At 42.1% G+C, this 27,918-nt stretch overlaps 1 protein-coding gene across 1 annotated transcript in view; it reads right to left on the minus strand.

The window, feature by feature from the left end:
* Positions 1–1,565: 1,565 nt before the first annotated feature.
* LOC124262445 overlaps positions 1,566–27,918 on the minus strand; it is a 35,858-nt gene continuing 9,505 nt past the window's right edge. Inside the window, exons 2-5 of the mRNA XM_046696933.1 lie at positions 13,958–14,078; positions 7,970–8,100; positions 6,198–6,221; positions 1,566–2,686 (exon numbers count right to left, since the gene is read on the minus strand). Coding sequence (XP_046552889.1) covers positions 2,610–2,686; positions 6,198–6,221; positions 7,970–8,100; positions 13,958–14,078 — 353 coding nt within the window. The 3' untranslated portion in view covers positions 1,566–2,609. The remainder of the gene's footprint in view (positions 2,687–6,197; positions 6,222–7,969; positions 8,101–13,957; positions 14,079–27,918) is intronic.

Consider the following 27,918-nt stretch of genomic DNA (forward strand, 5'->3'; position numbering starts at 1 on the left):
TGTGTCTCTGTAGCACGAATCACTCACGAACGTCATGTATACAATACCGAGTTCTCTCTGTGTCTCTGTAGCACGAATCACTCACGAACGTCATGTATACAATACCGAGTTCTGTCTGTGTCTCTGTAGCACGAATCACTCAAGAACGTCATGTATACAATACCGAGTTCTGTCTACGACTCTGTAGTATGAATCACGCACGAACGTCATGTATACAATACAGACTTCTGTCTGTGTCTCTACAGCATGAATCACCCACGAACGTCATGTATACAATACAGACTTCGTCTGTGTCTCTATAGCACGAATCACTCACGAACGTCATGTATACAATACAGACTTCGTCTGTGTCTCTACAGCATGAATCACTCACGAACGTCATGTATACAATACAGACTTCGTCTGTGTCTCTATAGCATGAATCACTCACGAACGTCATGTATACAATACAGACTTCGTCTGTGTCTCTATAGCACGAATCACTCACGAACCTCATGTATACAATACAGACTTCTGTCTGTGTCTCTATAGCATGAATCACTCATGAACGTCATGTATACAATACAGACTTCGTCTGTGTCTCTATAGCACGAATCACTCACGAACGTCATGTATACAATACTGACTTCTGTCTACGACTCTGTAGCATGAATCACGCACGAACCTCATGTATACAATACCGAGTTCTGTCTACGACTCTATAGTATGAATCACGCACGAACGTCATGTATACAATACCGACTTCTGTTTAAGACAGGGCATTTGTTAAACGTAGCGGTTTAAGCGTACGCTCGTCACACTGAACACCGACCAAAATATATTCCGTGAAGCCCGTTTCAGGTGTCCCCGCCTTGATACTGCTGACATATTGCTTTCATCGGCGTTAAACCAAACTCACTCACTTGTACTGCTATAAAGCTGCTGTCCCGAGAAAAGTATATATAATAACTTTATCGTCCTCGTTTTCGGCTACCGAAATGCTGGGCCACCGTTGGTCGCCTCTTACGACAAGCATGGGTTACTGAAGATCAATTCCAATCCGGATCTTTACGGGTACCTTGACAGTGAAGCTGTACATATATTATCTACTTCTATCTTCAGGACGAGTGTTTGAATCCCCACCTAAACGTTATGGATTCAAAGCCGACTTCTATCTACGACACTGCAGCCTAAATCTGATGTGAACGTCATGCATACAATGCCAACTTCTATCAACGACACTACAGCCTGAATTTCACGTGAACGTCATGCATACAATGCCAACTTCCATCTACGACACTACAGCCTGAATCCCACGTGAGCGCCATGTATAGAAGGCCGACTTCCATCTACGACACTGCAGCTTGAATCCCACGTGAACGTCATGTATACAATGCCGACTTCCATCTACGACACTACAGCCTGAATCCCATGTGAACGTCGTGTATTTCATACCAAGTTACAGCACTCGAGTTTAAATAATCAGATCAGTTCCATGTAAACAAATGTCGTTTATAAATTGTCAGTTTCGTCGTGAATCAAAAGGCTAGTCTCCATATCATGACAACTTGCAAACATTGAGATGGTTTACGAATATTAATGATTTTTATTGGAACAGACATATGTACTAACATTGTTTACATTTACAGAATCACATTTAACAACTGGAAGACAATTATCGACCTAACAAAAATGATACATGGTTGTATAAAAGGTCGGGAATATACATCATAGTCAGACAATAACATCGAGATGTTCACATATCAACATTGCAATGAAAAATACTTTCAACCATATGTTCTCAAGTTTCTTCAGTTTCAGCAAGCTACCCTTCCTGTACAAATTTAAAGCTGCAAACATACTGACTACAGTATACACTATGACCATCCACTCACAATTTACCACATCACACATTAGTATCTATATATCTAGAAACGTTACAGTTCGACAAGAGCGAACATCCTCTCTTAACAAGACATTTGTGCATAGTCAGCATTTGATACGATATAATGTCCACGTGTATACTTATAGAACTACCTCAGTTGTTGGTCCAGATGTAACTTATTCTTTATTCTTCAACACACTCATTGAGTTCCGCTCAGATCATGGCGTCCGTAATGTTAATCTTAGCCAATCATTATTTCACACCTTCTTCAATTATGATGCTTCTTCTTACATGTCTTTGAATGATGCGGAGGTATGTCAATAGCTTCATTTATTTCACAAAGTCAGCGATACCAACACAATCAACCATTATAGCTCAGCCAAATACAGTGCCATTTTAATACCCAGACCTGAAATAGGTTATGAATGTTGGTATGCGTGTGTATATTAATTTGTATATACATTTGCTGTCCATGTATAGATGTACACGAAGGTCACTGCCCTACATATTGAAGCTCTACATATACATGAACACCTATACATGGTCTTTGTCTAACCAGTTTGGCAGAATACGTGAATGAAAAAACTGGCATGAAATAGGATGATGTAAAGGTTAACAAAAGTATTCACGTGGAACGGAAGGTAGACCTTCCAAGATAAGATGGTACTTATTGGACTGTCTTATCCCTGAAGGTTTGATAGTTAAGGCATTCAACAGGGAAAGGAAGCTGTTTTGTCGGCACTGTTCACATGTGGATGTTTCTTAACCACAGTGACGGTAAGCAAGCGAAACCAATCAGGAACATACTGGAGGTCCTTCCGCCTGCAACATAAATATGGCTTCAGTTAGAAATCAACATCTCTTCAGTGCTGTGGTAATTGACTAGATGTATATCTTAACGTAGCCTGTCTGATCTGTGTATGTGTGTTTTGAATAAGGTGACACGTACAGGAAATCTTATTTCTCCCAATATGTTTCATGTTTAGATTTCCGTGCTCATGGCTTTACCTGGCATTGTCCTACTTTGGGCAATCCACAAGAAAAGGGACATTGAGTATTGATGAAATAAGAACGTGGCTATCCAAGAAGATACAAATGCGATCACATTACTTGATCATTAACGTGATTAACGGCCGAAAAAGTCCTGCCTTGAAAGAAGAAACCTGATGTGTCACGACGATCTTTGCTAGAATAATCAGTAACATCCACGTACGTATTGGAAAAAAACTCCCGAGTCATGTGCAGTTTTGTTCTGGGGGATAATTATATCGATGTTCCGTGAGTCAACTCTTAGGTTCGATTTGTCTTAAAGATGTGGCACAGCTGAATCTGCGACAGGGATGCCAGCACGTGAACGAGGAATGGCAGAGGACGTTGTGCCTCGTCTTGCTGAGAATATTAACGCCCAAACTAGCTATCAAGATGCACTGAAATAGTTCAAAGCATTTTCCGGGCCCATTCATAGCATGGGAAATGATGTACGGCTCACAAAACGGAGCCAATTAAGTTTGGGCAGATAGATGAGTCTACTGAGGGAAATAGTCACTCAATTTGGATCTTTAGGTCAAGGTCAGGTTGTAGGAAGGATCATCCCATTGGGAGTACGCTTTAGGGTAATTGGATAGAGAACCAGCTTGACCCTGGTGGTCCTGATTCTTGAACCACTGTCCTTAGCGCTGAAAGGATGTTTCGAATCCACTCCCACATGATGTTAATGCTTTTCAATACTTAGAATGAAACGATTGTGTAATACGAAGCAGGTTAAACTTAGAATGTCTCTCTGAAGACACGCAGGGCGTGGAGAGATGTGTCTGGTTACCGCGACATCCTCAGCCAATGGCACACTTTTGAAATAATGAGGTGCAATTCTACCCAGACGCGGATTTTGCAGAAAAAGCAATAATTCAAAATAGAAGCTGTTTTTAAGGTACAAAAGTCCTATGGAAGCAACTTTTAATTCAAATAAGTTTTATGTCGGTATTGCGTGGCTCTTTGCAGTACATGGCGCCCTCTGGGGGTACACACACAGGACATGTATCTTGTAAGCCAGGTTTCTGATTTTCCACAGGGAATAGATCTTCAAAAGGCCCCCAACTACCACCAGACCTCCCAATTGTAACTTCGTTGACATCCCTATGAGAAAATGGCAATGGAGTTGTCACATTATGTATGCAGCTTGGTCCAGGTTATTTAACATAATGTATACATGTATATGTACGTATATGTATATGTAATACATATATGCCCGTGACAATATGGGTCGAAGGTAATTCTGGGAAATGTCTGTTTTGGCAAGATATAAAAACCTTAATCCACAGATTGTGACAATCATTTAACATTAGTGACAATTTCATTCATTTTCTGACCACCTTTTGAAATGTAATCGCAAATATATAGCGTATCTACCCAACAGACAGTGGTCATACTACAGTGGACAGTGGGTTGAAAGCGGGTGCACAAGAATAAGGTCATGTCGTTAGGTCAGACACAAGTTCAGGTTCGCTCATCTTAAGCAGCAACTCTTAAACATCAACTTGCAAAGATAAAAGCTAAATTACGAATATTAAAGGTCTTTATTGGAACACACATATACACTTACATTGTATAAAGAAACCCATTGAACACTTGGAAGACGATTATCACATGCCAGTTGCAACGACGATGTAACATCTATGGGCTATGGTACACGATTGTATAAAAGGTAACATAATTCACATCATAGTCAAACCATAACATAGAGATAGGTTTGACCAAAACGTTAGTCTTGCAATGAAATCTCATTGCTTACAGAACAGAAGGACTGGTAAGTTTTTACTGGTGGGGGATTTTATATTATTTTGTTTTTTCCCTCCAATTGATGTTAAAAAATCCCATGTGACCCCTCCCAAAAGAAAAACATAATGTAACAAAATGCCATGATGCTCCAGCCACCCACCTTCGTAAAAATTGACCAGTCCCTGAAAAAAAATCAAAATTATTTTTTTATGCACCCCACCCACAACCCTCTAGTTATTGTTATAATAACTTTTGGCGACCATTTTGACATGCATGGAACCATCCATATCCAATGCCAGTCCTAATCATACCCAATATTTAAATGTCCGTGGTTCCTGTTATAACACTTCTAATAAAGCGATGCTTCCTGTACATGTTTGAAGCTGTATAAGGAACTGACACAGACAGACATAGGAACCATCTATCCTTATATCAACCCGAGCACATATATCTAGTCAGCCTAGCGAGTCACGTCATCAAGGTTTCGTCACATGATTAAGAGGCGTACATCAGTTCTTTATCATGACAACACATATGTGCATAGTCGCTTGAGTATTTGATCACAATAATGTCCTTACGAAGAATACTGTGCTCTGACAATACTTTCATTATTCATTTTGTGACACGCATGTTCGTGGCGATGGGTAAATGGAGCTTGTTGTACAGAAGCCTACAACGTTGGTCTTACATCAAGCAAGACACCCTTGCTCTTGACCCGTTATCTTTTTGGATTGGCATTCGACTAAGTTGAACTCATCTAATATTCCTGTTGCTTTTTAACCAGTCTCTGCAATCGTAACACTTACCAATATAAAAAGACATGCACATAAATACTGTCCTTACTTTTGACATAAAGCGCTATCTTATTCAACACACGGGTATGTACTTATGTACAAGTATGGAGTTAATTCTATGGTTTGAAATCCAACATCAATGTGGTTTGCGTCGGGCGTCCCAACACTCCGATGTACGTGTTAGAAGTAGTCGTCATGGACCATGTTCAGCTGTGACGTGTCAGATGAATGAGACAGCGAAACACAGAGTTACGCATAAAGAACACGTTTCCAATTTTGGTGAAACACCCGAACACAGGCCAGGTGTTGATTAACCAATAAGAGTGCGGGATATGAACCTAACGGTATAATGCTGCACAGTAACAAAACCTAAACCATTGAACCTCCTGACAAAACTCTAACTGAAGAGAAAGAAAACAGGATCCATTGTCTAAATCTAAGGGTCAGAACAAGTAAGACGAAAGATGGTGCAATGAAATGCGTGATAAAGTTAAGCAAAGATGTCAATCAGATATCATTTGAGCATTGCCCCGGAGTGAGTTAAGACATATCTCAGTCCGGGACATTGCCATACAAGCCAAAGCATTCAGGCGAAGTGGAAGACAAATCTTCCGGTGCGAACATGGTAGGTGATTGGACTGTATTATCCCTGAAGGTTTCGTGGTTAAGGCATTCAAGAGATGCTGTTTTGTCAGGCACTGTTCACATGTGGGTGTTGCTAAACCACAGTGACGATAAACAAGCGAAAACTATCAGGAACATACTTGAGGCGATTCCAACGCTGCCACCTGAAACAAATCAATACAGATGTTCACTGGATTGTCTGGTCCAGACTCGATTATTTTACTGCCGCCATATAGCTGGAATACTGCTGGGTGCGGCGTTACACAACACACTAACAAACAAATCATTTAGAAAGGTGTGGCTTTATATATCACTGATGACTTCACGGGTAGGACATTTCAACACATCCCGATATGGTGAATAATGATCAAAACATATATATGTTTTTTAGTTTGAAAATGTATATAAATATGTACGATAGTGTGTGTAATCAAATACATCTTCCCATTGTGCCATCCTTGTAACATCACCAGGAAAGGTGTGACTGTTTATATAGAAATATTCGAACACGGGAATTGGGTAAATATATAAGTCACACAGTAGTTCTGCTTTCTCCAAGTGTATAAAATGGCCAACTTGACTACTTATAAATTATAATCAAGTTAATGGTGTGGAGAATGAAATAACATGCAGCTCAGATAGATGGACTGGTCAGCTGAACTACAGCGGCGGCTATTGCTGCCCTTGATTCTGTGTCAGATTGACAAATGGTGTTCCCATGGGAGTGGGTTCTCTTCAGGCTAATTTGATGGAGATGCAGCTTGACCATGGGTCGTAGTAACCTTCGAGCACTCTATAGATTGAAACAGTTTTCCTCTTTTACACTAAAGTAAGATTGATTTGCAACTAAATAGAGCATTGCAGACACATGTCTATTCATTGAATTGATGCTGATGTCAAAACTCATCCCTATTCACGCATCAGCCCTCATCTTCAATCGCAATTATCTTTTACTTTGTTGTAAGATCTGTATACTGTGAATCCAACTTAACTGGAAGACTTATAAGATTTTGTAATGACCCCCAAAAGAAAGATGAAATTACGAACACGATCTAAGAGATCGACCACTTGATATTCTTTTGATGAATAAACTAATTATACTTCAGACTGTCGAAAAAATATTAGATATTCTGCCACTACATTTCAAACAATTATTACTTTAAACGCATTGCATTAAACAATATTAAGCTCCTAGTATGGATGTGATCATATCTGTTTTTGACGATTTGACGAGGAACTAATTCGTTTCTATTTCAGCTTGGTGTAGACTTTCCTATGAAAACCATTTTGTAATTTGATGCCACATTACAATGTCCACATCCTGGGTATTATATCTCAAATGGCATTGAATAAGATATACTTTTGTCAGTGTGCGTCAGAAAACAAAGAGGTTTTGTTCTAAAACGGATTTCATTTCCTTTGGAAACGGTTACAGTTTTACAATCGCTCGTTTCAGTTTTACAATCGCTCGTTTCGTGGAGGCTGGAAAGTGATAACATAAGCTAATACTCATTCGTTTTGAATTCTCTACACATTATCGAGGAAGAGACAATAATTCCTCATTACAGGCAGTCAGTAAACGTACTTTCGTTATTTGTCACAAACTCAAACCCTGAGTGTTTTGTATTGCGTGGGCATGTACAAGACACGATGGTGGGCTCCTCTCAACTGTATTCCACTAAAACGCAAATATTATGGATGACAACTTCTTCTTTATTGTATATCACAACGTTTCTGGTCTATTCCTTGCCCCTTCGTCAGGTGAAATCCACTTTCGGCGGCATAACCGCATGGATACATATACACTGCGCATGCGTGGTTCCCAAAACTTGTACAGGTTAAATCTAACGAACCATTATTATCAAATGTAGGATTGTAGCTGAAACGAACATCTTACACTGAGTATACTTACAGTATAATTCGAAGTCCTTCCGACTCTGTGCCATCCTGTCTTTCAGCATGTCGTACTGTCCCCGGAGAGCGGGGTTATCCTTGCAGGCGTCCAGGATGTCGTCCACACAGTCGATGCCATCCTTCAGATTTCTGGAGAACCAAGCACAACATTCTGTCATGAAAGGGCTAGACTAGCTTCCCTTCCCAAGAGGTAGTCTTACCAAGTCAGAGGATATTAGTCTGGAAGACTATTGAACTATACTCTACTGACCTAGGGTATAGTGTCTGTGTCACCAGCTTTAAGCTGAGATCATTAAATGCTCCGACTAACAGTGTTTAATACGTGATAGGTGATGTGTTTTGTGTTTACGAGAACAATCACTGTCTTAACGTAGACAAGGGATTTTCTTTGCTTTAGCTGCTCCACCTTTGGCTTTGTTCTAAACCAAAGTACATGCTTTGATGTGAATTGTTGTAAACAACGGATTTGTACCTGACACAAAGGCAAAGTTTTGGCGTGAGTAGGGAGAGCACTCTTGTAGTAGCAGCTATGACCGCGTGCGTGTAATGTTGTTTGTGCCCTAATGTGTGTGTGTGTGTGTGTGTGTGTGTGTGTGTGTGTGCGTGTGCGTGCGTGCGCGTGCGTGATGGGACGTGGGGCATCCACAGAATGAGATTCGCACCAATCACCAATCACTGTAAACCGTGTCGAGAAAAGGGTTTGAACACACAGTGTACCGAACTTTGTTTTCATCAAACACAAAGGGTAACTGTCATACAGACCAATATACCCAGTGCAAGCCATGCAAGTCGAAAATATGTGGCAAGTCTAGATTACCACAAAACGAAGGGCTCCTAGAGAAACACGTTTTTTCCTGTAAAATATGTTCATTTCAGAGAATAGATGTCAGTCTAAAGGGTACTAACTTTTATAAATGCCAACCATAATACGTTATATCATCATTGTAGGTTAACCGAAGTATGAATGCATCCAGTGGTTTTGAGGACTTAATTTCATTTCGATAATAGTGCATTTCAATATCATCAAATATCATGAAACCTTCATTCCTTTCCCCAGAGATGATGCGGCATTTGAATGAAATTTGCAGATTTAATTATAACATTGCTATTAGTTGATCTGATGTCTTAATGCCAGATTGCATTATTCCTGATAAGTGGACATGCCACAATAACAATGTCAGCGCCTCCTCAATAGTTTAACACGGCAAGGACCACCTGCTGCTGAAAGATCTGTTGAAGCTGTCAATCTGCTTGAAGGCGTCCTTAAAACTTCATCACAAGCTATCGACTTCGTTTAAAAACATGACATTCTTCCTCTTTCATTTGCTGAGATGGTGGCACCGTCCCGTTATTGATCATGAAGTGCGTCCCTACAATATACCCACGTCGGAGCAGATCACACGGTCAAACGTCAATAGGACAAAGGCTACAAACGCCGGTTTAATGAAAACGGATATTTATCCAAACACGCTAAAGATAATGGATACCGGGGGTTTCTGGTGTTTTGTCAATAATTGCGTGTGTCTTTTTAAATGTTAACTGCGGAAACCTGTTCCAGTGTTTTGAAGGTTGGATGCTTTACGTTTCCTCCGGGGTGTAGCAGAGACATAAGGGAAGGATTGAACATTGATCACTGAGAAACTGACGCCTTTGTCGGGAAACTACACTGGGTCGACTCTCACATTGTTATCTGATGGTGTATTATGTAAAGAGATCTGATGGTGTATTATGTAAAGAGGTCTTGTTGATCCTACCGGGAGATGTAACTGAGTGACACCGTGAATAACAAAGTATGATCGAAGCTTTCAGTGAAGTAAGGTGGATGTCATGGCTAAGGTATTCACTGAAAGGCAAGTGTAGTAAGAAAAATGAGGAATGGTATCCAAGTTTGGTGAAACCCTGTAAAATCTATGAGGCTGTCAAACCTTCAAGCCAGCAACACCCGTGAAACCCGTGAGCCTATGAAACCCGTTAGCTTGTAAAAGCCATATATAATTCCCGTGGGCCTACGGAAGCTGCCAATCTCTTGTGCTGAGAGACCATTTTGGACCATGGGTTGCGCCGTATTTTCTAGAAAATGACCACAACCATATATGGGAGTGAGTGAGTGAGTTTAGCTTTACGCCGCACTCAGCAATATTCCAGCTATATGGCGGCTGTCTGTAAAGAATAGGATCTGGACCAGACAATCCAGGTATCAACAGCATGAACATTGATCTACACAACAGGGATACGATGACATGTGTCAACCAAATCAGCGAGCCTGACCACTCGATCCGGACCATATATGGCAACTACAGATCTACCTTATACCACTGGCTACCTGTCGTAAACACTGAGTGGGGGAATCGGGTAAAATATAGGTTCCCTGTAACCTATCCTTGTCACTAGAGGCGATCTAAGGGGTCACCGTTGGTTATCCGATTGGTTCGTATCAAATCATAGTGTCCAAATTGCGTCAACCGTTGTTAATCGTAATGATGTTAATCATTGGATTGTCTGTTCCATTATTTTTAGACCGTCGTCATGCCCAGGCGAGTATGCTGAATATGACAAAGCAAACATAACCCTCCGTTTAGTAATAAATAAAAATAAAAATTTAAAGCAACTGATGAAAATGGCTGGTGGTCAATACAAGGTTATTTTCACAGCTTTCACAGTTTCGGAAGTTTTCTTCATTAAGCTCATCTCACACTAGTTTAATGGAACCTGCATCAACATATTGTGACGTTCAGTCAGTAACTTGTTTATCAACTTTGACTGATGCAGAATATTGCCTATCCTTCTTCAGATATTTAACATTGGAAACCTTCGTCAGGCATCAGCAAACCTTCATCAGGTATCAGGAAACCATCATCAGGCCTCAGGAAACCATCATCAGGCAATGCGTTCAGTAGAAAATCAAAACATTGTTTCTGGCGCCAGATGATGCTTGAGGAGTGTTATTGCTGCATAATGTGAAAATACGTTTTGGCCTGCATGAGTAAAGTCAGTGTAACGAATGGGAACACTTTAGCACATCAGCAAAGGGAAAAAGAAAAAGCAATAAAACTGGTAATGTGAAGATTTTCTCCGATTTGCCACGCTTTCCCGATTTCAGGAAAAATAATATGTGAATTTAATTACTAATGGTGTTTTCTTTCTAAATATCCCTTCTGTACGTGAAAATGAGAATATGAGCCAAACATTCATGGGGAAGAATACACTCGTGCCAGCTAGGACGAGGCCACACTTCAAGTCTATAACGCATTAGGAACCAAATATGGCTATGAATGCAATTAATGAATAAATTTCCTGATCTGGAATTATGAAACAAGTCTGTAGTTTTTCACAACCGTAATGGAATATTCGCGTGCTAGCTCTAATTGTATAAAAGGGGTTTTGTTTGAGTCATCTGATACCAACAGCTGCAGTCGACATTTGTCGCCGCCCACGGTGGAATACAGCGCAGAAAATGGTGGTGATGTAAATTCGAATGTTCATATAAGCACAAAAAATACATATGTTTTTAAGACATCCGAGCACCTTGAGATGCCACATTAAGATTACACTCAACTAGGGATGGATAGAATAATAAACATGCAGCATCAGTAACCACACCTATACAATGAGTGTATCCTCGGTGCAGGATGTATGTCTCGTGCGTAATATACGCAATTGCCCAAACCGCGAACTACGCAAAGGTATTGCCCCATTCCCGTCAACCGCGACCTTGCTTGCTTAATCTGCGGATTGGGCACGCCTCACTGCGTAATCCCTTGGAATGAGCCCAAAAGGTTTTGATAATCAGATGTCACCCCCTAGAACCCAAACTTTTTGTTCAATTTTAATCAGGGAAGGTGACTTTTAGAATGCCTTTACCCTATGAAAAGTTTTGGATTCGTTAGTATTCTCCTTTAATACATGTATACAAACTCAGCTTGCTCAATCTATGGGATTACGCAGATTAGTTAATTGCTCAATCCACGGGAATGAGCACTACTTATTGCGTAATGAGAGGGTTTGGACAGAGCTTCGCCCATTCTCGCGGATTACGCAAATATCATGCGTAATTCGCGGATTGGGCAATTCCGTAAATTACGCCCTGTTGTTGGGGAGGAGACAAAACAAGACAGATTTCTCACATCTTAACCGTACAGTGCAGCAGCCATGTTGTCGATGGAAAATGTTAGCTAATGCGCATCATACACTCTCACACCTTCTCATTAGATCCGATAACCAAACATACAGTCACAGTACAGACGGCGGCATCCATGTAACAATCTTCATCACAATCCACCTTATAACACACCGCTCTACGATCGCAATATATCCTGCAAAAACACGTCCTTTCTGTCTCACGACCGTGTAGATCCGCCTTAGAATTAGTCTTCAGCAACCCGTGCTTGTCGCGATCGGGAGGTCAGGCTCGATGAAACATGTCATCGTATGCCCTTTGCGTAGATCGATGCTCATGCTGTTGAACATTGGATGCCAGACACTACCCAGACACCATAATATTTACAGACTGCCGCCATATAGCTGGAATATTGGGGAGTGTGGCAATACCAACACAACCTGTGGCACAACACACGCCAAGAGATACACCACATGCGGCACAACAGAAAAAAGACAAACCAACATCGCCTACACCACCTGTGACACAACACACCCCACAACACCCACTCTACCCGTGACACAACAAACCCCACAACACCCACACCCTACCTGTGACACAACAACACACCCTACAACACCCACATTACCTGTGACACAACACACCACACACCCTACACCACACACCTGACCACACCCACCCACACACAACACCCACACCCTACAACACCCACACCAACACAACCCACAACACCCACATCACCAACACCCACAACACCTGTGACACAACACACCCTACAACACCCACACCACCTGTGTGACACAACACACACAACACACACCTGTGACACAACACACCCTACAACACCCACACACTCTGTGACACAACACACCCTACAACACCCACATTACCTGTGACACAACACACCCCACAACACCCTGTGACACAACACACCCCACAACACCCACACCACCTGTGACACAACACACCCTACAACACCCACACCACCTGTGACAACAACACACCCCACAACAAACACCCACACCACCTGTGACACAACACACCCTACAACACCCACACCACCTGTGACACAACACACCCCACAACACCCACACACAACACCCACATTACCTGTGACACAACACACCCTACAACACCCACACCACCTGTGACACAACACACACCCACAACACCCACACACCTGTGACCAACACAACACCCACATCACCTGTGACACAACACACATCACCCCTACAACAACCACATTACCACCTGTGACACAACACACCCCACAACACCCACATCACCTGTGACACAACACACCCTACAACACCCACACCACCTGTGACACAACACACCCTACAACACCCACAACACCTGTGACACAACACACCCTACAACACCCACAACACCTGTGACACAACACACCCTACAACACCCACATTACCTGTGACACAACACACCCTACAACACCCACATTACCTGTGACACAACACACCCCACAACTCTCACACCACCTGTGACACACACAACACACCCTACAACACCCTCACCACCTGTGGCACAACACACCCTACAACATGCTCACACTACACAGGTTGCAGACAATCTGTTCCAAGGCAAGCCACACCCTTCCAACGAGACTCTCAACAATCCTGCAATAACAGGTCAGAATGTAGGGATATCCACTTTTTTATCATGAAGAAAACGGTGTTTCCGAGTAAAAACATACTCCTTCATCAGTAAGAATATACACAGAAACAGTGTGTTCCTCATAATAAAGAAGCTGACATTCATAAATTCTCATTTTGTATGTGATTCAAAGACACGCCAATCCTACTCTATCTACCCCCCACCTAACGCTATAACTTTACAAACGGAAATACCTACGGGCATTTTGACCACCTATCGTCCTTGTCTGCGTTGACGAACGTCATCATACTCCCGAGGCATTTCTGTACGTCCTTGACCAACTGATTCGGTTGTGGACAGGCACTGGACGTGTGGTATCCTGAAACCAAAACACACTTTACTTAGGTGGCCAAAGACAACACACTGCCATGTCAAAGAACATACACAAACATGCTTGATGATGACGGAAGATGACTGAAGTAATGACGAGTTGATGTTGGTGTATTTGAAACGGGTATCATATTTCTGTTTTGGCACTGCTTAGTCTTTCGGCGATTTAACGCTTCTAAGGTTTGGCTCAGATTGAACTTGATTGACAATTCTATTGTTCCCTTTACCATTCAGTTTCTTGTGAAATATCATGATAATGAAATCATCTTCGAGAAAGTTTGTACTAAATATCCAAGCTATTATGACAGTTACATTGGACCCATTCGCTACATAACTTAGTCTTTGCTGATTTAAATAAGCAAGTAGACCCGTGAAGATCTAGGTTAGAATTGGTCTTTATGAACCCATGCTTGGCATAAGAGGCGATTTACGGGATCGAGTGGTCAGGCCCGCTGACGTGGTTGACACATGTCATCGTATCCCAACTCATCGACGCTCATGATGTTGATCACTGGATTGTCTGGTCCAGACTCGATTATTAACAGACTGTCGCCATATGGTTGGGATGTTGCTGAGTGCGGCGTTAAACAAACAAACAAAGCGAACAAGTAGAATAAGATTATTCGCATTCTGTGTTGATTGGAATGAAGACAGACAGAGATATCAAAGGAGAAGTCCAGGGCCCAAGGTATACTATTAAAATAGAATTGCGCTACGCTGCAGTGGATATTTGAACGTAACTGTGTGAAAAGGTCTTCAGTGCTTCAATGGGAAATGTAAGTGTATTAATTCTCCGGAACGAGCACGTTCGTAATGTCAAGTTTCCTCACATCAATTATAAAAAACCAAGTCCAGCATTGTGGATACCGAGTCCGACTTTGTATCAGGGAACATTTTAGATTAGCATGATTGAAGCCCTCCAACCAAAATACCCTCAATTGTCAGAGAACAAAAAAAGGAAATTGTCGTGTCATTTTGCCTGACTATACAAGCCACGGTAATAACACTATCTGCCGTCGGTTAATGGGTCCACTACATGTCGTGAGATGACATCTTGACTTGATGTCAGACTACGTTAATTAAAACCATCACCAGATTAGGGGTACTCATAATTACATTGTTCTTGTCAGCAATAAGGTAATTGGTGGAACGACAACACAATAGCAGTACGCCTGAAATTATCATTTACATATTTCTGTTTTTAACGACCTGGCTAGTACGATATCTAAATGGCGATCGAGGCACGGGGAACGTGTCAAATGCACAAAGGAATGCGTGTAACATATGTATATATTTCCATACACTACATATTGATTTTTATCTCTAATGAAACACTCCCATGGGTACAATGTGTGAAGTCTCTTACTGGTGTTGCGGGAATGTTGCTAAAAGCGGGGTAAAACCCAACTAACTCACTCTAATGTAAAACGTTTAGATTTGAGTCACCACATGCATTCACCACAAACAACCTTTGTATGTGGACGGATGTTTGTAAAGTTAACGACTTTGTAATGTAAATAATATAAGAAATAGGGGGGCATGCCCTAGCTCAATTCAGTTTTTGAGATCGCTGAAGACGTCCTAACACATGCATGGAAGAGGGAATGTTAGCACTTCTCATTCTGTCATCACGTTATCCTATAATCACACTCAAATATTTCTTTCATATATATTCAGCTGTAGAACCAGTAAGTTCCTGTGGCAATGTTAGCATCAAGCCTTTGCGCAATGCGAGGGCACGTCACGTCTTTACAGCCGATATTTGGATTGTGCGGGTTTGGATGAATAGTATGGTATTCCTGTGACTGTTAACACCCTCCTGGACCGTTCGACCACTTCCAGCTTGAATTGCAAATTTGCTCTGCACTAAAGAGTCACGTATGACTATCTGGAGCATTCGTTCGTTATTCTGGTCAAAGAGATCGATCATCAGAGCAAGGGTCGCAAGTTTGTATCAAGCGTAATTTATGTGAGCAGGATGGACGGCGAGGGGTGTCGCAAGTCTCTCTCTCCCCTCCCCCCTCTCTCTTTCTGTGTGTGTCTCTCTCACTGTTTCTCTCTTTGTCTCGCTCAGCCCTCCCCCTCCCTCCCTCCCTTCTCTGTCTCTCTACACTAGTTTCCCCCTCACTCTCGCTCCCCTCTCTCAGCCTCTCTCTCTCCCTCTCCCCTAGCTTCCCCCTGACTCTTGTTCCCTCTCTCTCCCCTCTCTCCCCTAGCTCCCCCCTCTCTCCCCCTAGCTTCCCCTCACTCTCTCGCTTCTCCCCCCCTCTCTCTCTCTCCTAGCTTCCCCCTCACGCTCGCCCCTCTGTCTCTTCCTCTGGGACGTTACTCCTATATTCGAGACGATGTCAGGATGATAATGTCCTGATTAATCAGGGTCCACTGTATCAAGAAGATAATCCTTAGAACCAGAACTAGTGAGCCTTTATGGTGCCGCAAGCCCTACTTGCACATGTAATAAAGAGGCAATATTTGACGGTGTGTTTTGATAGCAGGCATGTGCGATTGTGTTCCATTAGTAAGCCATATCCAGGGGAATTGCGTGCACTCATAAAGGGGGCAGACCTTACATAAAGCCTGTGGATCCACGCCGTTCTCTTCTTGAACATCTGGATGCATTTTCAGAACTACATATGTTAAAAGTTTTGTGAATGTGTCGAGTGTCAAATGTCAGTTGCCATGGCGACAACTCAACAATTCCTTGAGGTCGTTTTAGTGTAGAACATTGAGTCATACATATTTGTGTGATCTTGCACGATATACATATGCTGCAGATGGGGCACACACACCATGTGTTAGGCTCACGTTTAGTCCCTGAATATGTATAATTTTGATAGTAACAAATAAACCCATTTAAATTGAAAAGGAGCCCAAGTGAGTTGGCAGATTCAGAAGCTGAGGTAATCTACACTTGCTTCATTTAGGGCTTTAGCATTGCAGAAAGGGCTGGTCAGAAGAAAAAAATAATGCCGTTCAGGGAACGTGAGACAGAGCCAGCGTTGGTCTAAAGTCATGTTCATAAGTGTCTAAGGTAATAATTAATAGTTTCAATTAAAATTTCCCAAAAATGTAATAACAGATTTCCTCCTTGGAGCAAGGCTACCTCATACTCCAGAAAGTTAAAGCAGCATCTGTGTTTGGTCAAGTTTACCCAAGGACATGATCTCACTCACTTGTGTCGACAGTTTTTACAATAAGAACAGTGCTAAAAAATGCCACAGTTCCAAATACTGATTAACCCCAAGTCGGTCTAAATCCAACATACAGCAATCTAAAGGCATGCATCATTTATGTCAGTGATGTGCATGAATATCAAAAGAGATCTCATATGATATGGGTTACGCAGTCTTGACCCAATTGAAGTCTCCTCTCTGGCGTAGTGGTTCACCCGATCGATGGTTGGATGGTTGTTGTTTAACGCCGCACCCAGCAATATGCTAGCCGTATGGCGGCGGTCTGTAAATAATCTAGTCTGAATCAGACAACCCAGTGATCAACAACATTAGCATCGATCTACGCAACTGGGATACGATAACATGTGACAACCAAGTCAGCGAGGCGGACCACTCGATCACGTTAGTCGGCACAACCCAGGGGCTAGATTTTCGAAGCTCTCTTGGCGCTAAGATAGTCGTAAGTGCCATTAACATTAACTTACGACTATCTTAGCGCTAAGAGAGCTTCGAAAATCTAGGCCCTGATCTTCACGGGTCAACCGATCGACTCACAGTTTGTAGTACAAATGCATTGATTTGGGCATTGACATTAAACAGTGGCTTGATACCTCAGTGTTGGGCGAACACTATGAAAAGTCCATTTATTCCTGACTGGTAGAAGTGTAATGAAGGTCAAAGCGACCTCACAACCTCGGTTCAAAGTACTTGTTGTAATCGACAACATTCAGGCGAACGCCTATAGAAGTTTGGGTTTGATATACTAAACGGAGAGATGGATAGATTTCATTAAAACAGTTTGGATTTGATAATCCCCGAGTGACCGTCATGCATTGGGTGTGGATTTTACAAAACAGAGTATGTATCATTCATTCTTTTTTGATCATATTTATGTGAACTCCAGTCAAATGACATACGTAATATTCCTCATCAAATAAGAAAGTCACTGCCATATTGTGCTTAAATTTCAATCAGAGCTACCTTGTAAATAATGCGATCCTAAGAAGTACCTTCAGGATAAGTGGGCCTGATAGACTTTCAATTGTTCCAGTTCTCCATGCAACCATTGTGTGGAATTACCAAATACCATCTTCAGCAGCCTTATGAACAATAATATGCAATGAGATCAGACCCGTCTGAGATTCCTAGTCCTCCTGTCAGACAGAACACTTGTTAACTGCATTCCAAGATAGAAATAATTCCAGGGAGGGAACATTACGGTAAATAATTAAAATCTCATTTTCTTTCTAATTCATGTATCTACTAACCCTGGCTAAACTAACACTCGGGTTTTTTTTCGATTTTCAAACTCCATTTATATTTTCTGAAATTTCATTAATGGAGTGGTGTTATTGGAGTCTCTGGTAGGGAAGGCCGAATGAAACCAGCATGAGCAAATATAACACGCCCAAATATAATTACAAAGTAAGAAGTATAAGATATGCTGAGGCGGGATATCTTCGCGTAAAGTGATCACGTGCCCCTGGGTGGCCTGGGTCGCCTTCAGTTTCATCAGGGGTCTAATGAGATTTGGATTTTACCGCGGGGAGACAACATGAGAACTATACACTGCGACTGTTGATTTTCTGGTATTAGTGCATCTAAATGAATCTGATTTTGCGTTGCTGTCGGTAGCGTAATTTTAACAATAGTTTTGTAGTTTGGATAACTGTTTATCAGAAAAATGTTCTCAACAACAGAAAACTACTGCTTCAAATGGAATGAAATCCTTGGCGGTAACGGATGGATGTCTGGGGCTGGGAGTGTGTTTGCGTGCGTGCGTGCGCGCCTGTGTGCGTGCGTGTGTGGATATAAATGAAAATAAAAACTATGACCTTACATTGTGTGGCATACAAAATATTTTCGTTTCACAATCTAAAAAAGTACCTTTAATTTTGAGCATTTTGTCGATAAGATACGAGTCCCTTCCACGTATTCCTAGATAAACGAGCATGTGGCGACATCTCACGATTCTAAATATGATTTAAAACCGATTGTGTATGAATATTTCCCAGACACGATTGTTGTCATAGACAGTGTTTATACTAACACGAAGTAACAGCACCGATACGTCTACGTGTAATGTAAATCTGTGTAGATGTGGGTTGAATTAATGGAATCGTTCTGTAAGAAACGCCTGGATTCTTTGACAAGGATCAAACAAGGGTATTGATAAATGGCTATTTCATTACAGACCATTTTATACGATTAGACATGGAAATCAGGATATTACCTTCAATCTTCACGTCCAAGAGGAATTGGAAAAAGGATTGAAGTATCATTCAATTAATTATGTAGATAACATCGCCATAATCTTACCAACATAACTGTACTTTATACGAGAGCGATTGGCGTCATGTTTTAAAGAACATTTACTCTTCTTTCTGTGAATGATAGCATATTTCACTTGGAGAGGAATTTCAGCTTCATATTCGCAGTCCAGTCACACTCAACTTTGTCATGGTAATGTTTAGAGAAAAGATTCCAGCAAAAATACACGTTTCCTCCCGCGCCCTTTGATGGAATAATAAGAATAATAAAAAGTCAAACACAGCCTGTAATCATAATGAATTAAAGCAAGCAAGGCATAATCTGCACAGCCTGATGTAATAATACCAGGAACAGAATGAGGCCAATCTCCATAATAACCTCCTTAATGAGAACATAAATCTGAAACGACGCCCGTTCACATTTAGCGGCCTGCTTGGATGATGACAAGACGCCAGTGAGTCCAAAACCTTGCTCTCCAACATAAGCTTAAACTGAAGCGTGAACACAACTGAGTGAATCAGGCTCTACCACAGAAGATATTCACTGTACACCCAGGACCTCACTCAGACTCACAAGCCATTAGGGATAGACTTCTCAAGGTACAACATTGAAGAATGCTTGATTCTCGTTGGTCCAAATGAGTTTATTAGGCGTCTAATTCCATGTTATATATTAATGTCAATACTGACATACAATAACCTATGGAATCTCCGATATATCGATAGCACATATCGATACATATAACAATGGATGCCGATAACCCATTACAATGGTCGATATGGTGGTCGGGTTACCCAAGTGGTTAAAGCTTTCGCTTGCCACGCTGAAGACCCGGGTTCTATTCCCCCATTGGGTACAATGTGCGAAGCTCATTTCTGATGTCCCCCGACGCGATATTTCTGGAATATTGCTAAACGCGGCGTAAAACTAAACTCATTCACTCACTACAATTGTCGATATAATACAACCTTACCAACGTCAGGGCCAAACAGGTCATGAAAATTAGCTTCGTCTTCAGCTATTAACAGCGGCAGTCAGATGTACCTCAGGGAAGTTATTTTTTCTCGAATTTCTTCAGAAGTATTACATAATTTATTATTGAGAATCAAACATGCGAGGAGTACAAAATATGTTGCTTACAACACACTGTTTGTAACTATTACTGACCACACTTGGTGAAGGGTAAAGGTGTAAAGGTCAACTGTGTATGGGGTCGTGTTTGCCAGATGAGGTCGTGTTGAACTGGATCAGCAGGGAGGACGGTTCTGCATTTCATGAATATTAGACTACGTGTGCCCGGCACCACATTAACATAGAATTCCACTGAGGTGGAGTGATTGAAGACGCATGTTCACTCTCATTTTATCTTCCCTGACAACCATCTACTTCGGGCAGAAATGACGAGTTGAACAACACCCACTTACAAAAGGAGGATAGTGGAAGATTTATATGTTCATTCAATTTATGTCCACTTCACAACCACCTTCTTCGAACAGAAATGACAAGTTGAACATCAGCCGCTTGTGGAAGGAGTTAGAACAGTAGAAGATATATCTCTATATATCTTTATATCTTTACTTCAGATAGAAACGATGTCTTGCACAACGCACGCTTGCAGGAAGAATTAAACCAGAAGATATATACCTTCAATTTATCCCCATCTCACAACCATCTACTCTGAATAGAAATGACGAGTTGCTTTCCGTTCGGTTGTAGAGGTGTTAGAATATAAGGCGATTTAAATATATTGTACACCCATTTTATCTCCACCTCACAATCACCCCCATTGGACCGGAATGACGAGTTGCATTCCGTACGGTTGAAGAAGTAAGAATGTTTACCCCAGTCTACTATCTCGTCCCCTACCAGCCCTCTTAGCTTCATCTCACGTCCAAATCCCTGCAGCCTCAATCTCAACATTGCCCTCACGTACACTCCCCCAGCCTTTCATCCGTTACAGTATTGATTAGCACATTTGATTCTCTTTCACCGAACAAAAGATATAATTGAAAAATTATTCAGCTATGACAAAGATTATATACACCGACAACACAGATCCTCACCAACACGCACATTCTACTTCACCCAATTGAAGATAAGCACTACAAACGTAGTGTATATTGTACAGACGACTGTGCAAAGTAACTAAGCGTTTAACATGACCAGACCAATCTTTGATGAGGCTATGAGCACTAGCATCTCTCTGAGTGACGTCCAAGTCCCGTCTTGTGAGTCCCGTGTTTAGCCAGCGCTATACAGCCTTAAGCCGGTGTTTGATTTGCTTACACAGGCATCCTATTGATTCCTTTATTTACGTTTGCCTAGTGATCATTTTGGTCTATTGTAACAATCAAGCCTGTGGCAAACTCCATTGATCTTGCAGTATTTGGCATTTACAAAGATTAATGAGTGGCTAGCTTTGGCGCAAAAAACACTTCTTTTGCACCAGGGTATGGCTGACTTCGCTGAGACAATTTCAGCTCATCGGTTAGTTGTTTCCTTAAAATCTATTTGGGGGCTAAAGGGTTTTTCTGGAGGTGTTTGGAACAAGGCTTAGAGTGTTCTTGAAGACATGTTAACACATGCTGATAGGTAAAACAAAGGCGTTATCACTAGATCAAAGAATGAGTTCAAAGGGTGTATCTTTGGGTCACAGGTTTGGGAATCATCCTCGACGTTCATTGCCTTTTAACAGAGATGTGCGTGAAGGGATGTTGTTTATAGCTGTAATCAACAGTACTTGGCGGTCTGTAAATAATCGAGTCGGATCGGGGCAGGCCATTGTGATATAAAACTACTCGCGGTGGGCGAGCTGGCTAAGGCGCCAGGCTAGTGATCCAGCGAGGTTGAGGTGTCGTGATCGAGCCCACCTGTGACCGGGTGTAAAAACCTTGGAGACAACTTTGTGTGCAGACCCTTTCAGTGTTGTCACAACCCCTAGTGTACAGTACACAACCCTGTGCACTTAAAAGAACCCACGAATCCGTTGGTATATGACCAGATGGTGGCCACATGAATACGTGCAAACACCTAGTTGCGGGTACAGCAACGTGCAGTGAACTTGGACAAAGTACTGTGACTATGTGTCCCAGTCCACCCAGCTGTGATTGGGTACCTCGTTAGAATGTGAAAGCCACAATAACTCGGTGCGGCTAGTGGCTGCAAGAGTTGTATATCCCCAGGGAGTTAAGATTTGATAATGCGATGTGCCGTTGAGATTGACATCCAATGTTCGAGGGAAAAATACCAGCGCCTTGAGCATGCACTAGTTGCCTGAATATGTGCGCTATATAAATATCCTATATTAATATTATTAATTACTCAACTGTTAACAAATTCGTAAATATTATTTTACAGTTGATTCGGAACAGAGATTACACCTATTTTTACTTTAGTTTTATGAAGGAAAGGCTTCATTCTGTGTACAAGTACAAACTCCATGTCACTCTGAACTGCAAAACGCAACGAGTTTCTTTTATGCCAATAATATATCATATAAAACACGGTATCTCAAAGCTACTTGATAGGAATCTCTGCTGAGTATGCAGCCATTAACCAATAACAGTGCCCATGTTCATATGATTGATACAAGGCCCGGATCCTGTTTCCATGGCCCTCCTGGATGTCTCCAATAAAGTCTATGACGATAGTTCCGCCGTAAACCAAGTTGTTTTTGTGGAAACCGACAACATATTCCATGTTTTGCAGTCTTTGAGAAGAACCAGGCTAATATAACAGCGGAATCATAACACGCTTTGCAGGATATGCCAGACACGGTTTAATAGCAACCATATGTGGAGCTGACTTCGTGGGTACGTCACTTGCAACAACCAACCCGATACAGAGGTCATCTTACGTATCCAGACGGACCTCCTGACCTCATGTCTGACAAGGAATACTTAGTACCTTTCTATAATGGAAAGTCGTAATTCCATGTTGTAAAATATGGATTCGATATACATGGAATAGCTGGTAATCAGTAAAACGAACTGTGTCGTTAGAAAATATGACACTTTAATCAATATGACGATAACAAGGAGCATACTGGCTTCATAAAATGATATGTTTTAAACTAAATGATCATTTTTATATTCACTTCATTGATTGAAGGATGTGGCTTTCAGAAGGCATTCGATAAGTTTATTACCGTTGAGGCATACTCAGACTTAATCGACCTGTCTGTTAATAGATAGTAGTGGGGGTGCTAGTCATTACAGAGAGCAATTATAAATTCTTTTCCCATTTACGTATTAATTAAACCCTGCATGCTGGGTATGACATATTACATAAATACCACTGCTCTCGTAACGCTGTATTTATACAACCCTATTAGATGGGTAGATAAGGTAATTAGGATGTACAAAGATTAGCGTTGCCCCCGTAGCTACGATGTCTGCAGGACTCTGACTCAGTAATACTTCACTAGGGGATCATCCGGGAAAATGGGTCACTATTGTGTGATTTGTGATGACTTGTGGGGAATATGTACATGTACACATAGCTATCTAATGTCATTATGGCCCCTGCTGTGGTGTTGGTCTACCCCCGTGCTCAGGTTTGTGTGAGCGTGGGTGAGCGGGTGTGTGGGTGAGGAGATGAGTGGGTGTGGGAGAGAAGGGGAGAAGAGGTTCTGGAGGGAGGGGAGACACACATAGAAGGTAGAGAGGGGACAGAGACATGGAGAGAGGGAAGACAAATAGATGGAGAGAGAGGGACGCAGAGAGGGTAGAGTGGAGGGGGGGGCAGAGCAAGGAAGAGACAGGGAAGACGGGAGAGAGAGGGGAGAGGGGGCGGGGTGACAGACAGACGGATGGAGAGAGTGGAGAAGCAGAGGGGAAATAGAGAGATGGGGTGAAGTGGTGAGAGAGGGAGCGGGGGCAGATAAGGAGACAGAGAGAGAGAAGGGCAGAGAGAGGACGAAGACAGAGAAGAACAGAAAGAAGGGGTGAGAGAGAGGGACTGGAGGGAGAAAGGAAAGAGGCAGAGAGAAGAGAGAGGATAGGAGAGAGGGAGGGAGAGGGAGCTGGAGAGAGGTAGGGAGAGGGGAAATGATGGGGAGTCATGCAGAGGAGGAGAGAGAGAGAGAGAGAGAGAGAGAGAGAGAGACAGAGAAAGTGAGAGAGAGCTGAGAGAGAGAGGTGGAGAGAGAGAGAGACAGAGGAGAGAGAGCTGAGAGAGAGTGGAGAGAGAGAGAGGTGGAGAGAGAGAGAGAGTTGAGAGAGAGAGTGGAGAGAGAGAGACAGAGAGAGAGAGAGAGAGAGAGAGAGAGAGAGAGAGAGAGAGAGAGAGAGAGAGAGAGAGAGAGAAAGAGAGAGGGAGAGAGAGGAGCTGGAGAGAGAGAGAGAGAGAGATGCAGAGGTGGGAGAGAGAGAGAGAGAGAGAGAGAGAGAGAGAGAGAGAGAGAGAGAGAGAGAGAGAGAGAGAGAGAGAGAGAGAGAGAGGAGAGCAGGGTCCAGATTCTACCTAATACAGTCTGTCGCCAGGTTCCTTACAGAGTGCACTGTTCACTCGACCTTTTCAAACATTACACATGCCATCTCTATGTTATTGTAAAAAGTCTTTGAATGTCATTTATCCCTTACAGATATCGGGCATTATCTATAGAATACCGTATGATCAGCCTCATTATCACCAACATTTAACAGGTAGCATATGGTGTCTACCGTGCGTGTTTGATCTCGCGAGAAGTGCAGCCATACACCACCCAATCAATCGATCCGCTCTGCTTCCACGACAACAAGACATATACTCGAGTATCATTAATAAAGCTAAGTAGCAACAATTATATCAGTGTACACGTGCATATAACAAGTTCATTAGCATTCCAAGTGTTTCTTGTGTCTGAAGACAGCCTGGTCTTGTCTGATCTACTCTAACATCATGGTACAGAACACTAACGATTTTATTTGTATAAGGTCAAGACAAATATAACTTGCACCAGGAGTGTCACTATACTCTCTTAAGCCCCACCCACTTAATGAGAGCAATTTGGGGCAGAAAAGCATCACCTAGTACAGTAATTGCGTTGTCCTCCCTGACTCTGCACTAGGACTATTTACGTGGTTACAGTAATGAGTTTCCACTGTAACTACCACTGTGTTTCAGACTTTATTTGTTTCCAAAATGTTAACAATTAGTGCGTTTGAGTTTACATATCACCAAGAGCAAACTAACGACAAACTCCAGCACCAGAAATTTGCGATAATGAGTTGCGTCCCTTACCCCCGTCAGGCGCAGCTGGTCGTGTTTTCGAAATGTAAATTCGTACCAAAATCCACCCTTGGTATGTCTATCTCACAGTCCCTGAACCACATTATTTTCCCTATTGACTAACCCTCCATGTAATGCTAAAGCCCTAAATGAAGCAAGTCTAGATTTCCTCATGTTCTGAATCTCTAGTCTCCGTGGGGCTCCTTTTCAATATAAATGGATTTGTTTGTTACCATAAAAATGACTAGTATATATATTCAGAGACTAAGGGTTAGTCTAACCCTTAGTCTGTCAGCACCAAGCCCAACCCCGACTTTGCCAAGGACCTGCAGGTGACCTCCTTTGTTGACCTCCTACATCTGATGCCTAATTCCAAGCCGCTTTAAACTAAACTAACGACCTCAATCAGACACTCGGCCACGTCGCAAACATCTGGTATTATCATATTTCGGAATTCGGTGTATAGCTGCAGCCGATTTATTCCAGTTCACGGTGCTGCATTTTTCACGTGCCAGATAACGCGATATGAATATTTATTGAACATTACCGTTAATAGAGGTGCGTGTGCATACCACAAGGAAGTAAGAACGGTATATATATGTGGCGGGTGTGTAGATTTAGCGGAAGCGCCCTACTCTAGCACCACCTCAGTAGCTATTGTTGTAACTCGTGCTGCCCATGTTGCCTATATCATGGAGAGAATGCAGCAGCATCTCCACTTACACAAAGGAGCAGGGCAAATACCCATAAATCAAAGCGTAAAAACGATTCCTTGGGTGTTTTTTGTGTTTTATCTGTGCATGAGCGGATCACTTGGAATAAAGGCAATGTAGGCTTTTTGAAAATTTGGTGGACATCTTAGGTCGTTTTATGTCCTAACGTTTCATATTCATTTCCAACGTCGCAGGTTAACTTTGATCGCAAGTCACATTCACAACCGATACTCACTATTCAATGGAACTTCTTTTTTAATATAGTGATGTTGAGTAACTATAGTAACATCTGATTACAAGACGGGCAAAACACCAGACGAATGTACCATTTATCTTATCCAAAATGTTTCGTTTATACTCGAGAATCGAACATGATATTCGTTGTTCCAACTAACGCTCTAACCACTATGGTCCTTAATATTCCACTTTTATATGGACCGTTCTAATCGGATCTTCGTATACTCATACGATTGGACAATGTGTGAAGCCCAAATCTGGTGTCCCCAGCCGTGATATTGCTGGAATGTTGCTAAAAGCGGCGTAAAACTAAACACACTCACTCACTCACTCATACAACTGGAACTGCATATAGTACACAAACTAGCAATGTTAATTAGTCTGATGTCATTATCACTGTGCTTTAAAAATGCGTTTCCCAAACCCAAGATGGTTTTCAAGGGTCGAAATCAGGGCGGTGATTCGACTAACTCGAAATGAATGGGAATCAAACTAGTCGTGGTTGGTGCACTACCCACTGCCCTCCAGTACACAGTCGACTGTATCATCTGACGGTGTGACAGGTTGGTGGTCGAAAAGCATTGGTACGCCACATCTGACCGCCATTGTTGGTGCCTTCGTCGCGATATTGTTGGAATATTACTGAAAGCAGTTACCCCACACACTCATTCCGTTGTTCGACTACACCTCTTGTGTCCTCTACAATATCAGGCCGTTCACCTACTCAACTTGTATCATCTATACCTCTATGCAGCGTTTGAAGACGAGTTTCTAATCGCCATGCCACACCTTGTTAAAATCGATTTTGTTCGAGTCAATCTTATACAAACACGTATCTTTGAAAAATATGAAAAATACATGTGACTTTTCAGAACGGAACCCGATCTCAAATATATTCTGAAAACAAATGTACATATCTTCTCATAAACAAATCAGAACGACGTAATTCGGAGTATTATGAAGTCGTTTTACGACATCAAAAGAGAACTGTTGAGAGCAACATCCATTGAAGCCAGCCAGTTATTATGCCTGACAGCGCCAGAGTCAAGTATCAATATCCACTCGGAAGCTAAACGACTGGATATATTGTCTACATGGTAGCATGCCACGCCCAAAGCACAGCCTGGTGAGGAAGCGGTTCAATGTCATGATTTCAGCAACACGAGCAGCAACAACCGACCGGATGACATAGTAGTGGCGCTAGACTGACAACTAGTCTCTGAAA

Source organism: Haliotis rubra, unplaced genomic scaffold (assembly GCF_003918875.1).
Source record: "Haliotis rubra isolate DU_JTF1 unplaced genomic scaffold, ASM391887v1 Scf84, whole genome shotgun sequence".
NCBI lineage: Eukaryota > Metazoa > Mollusca > Gastropoda > Lepetellida > Haliotidae > Haliotis > Haliotis rubra.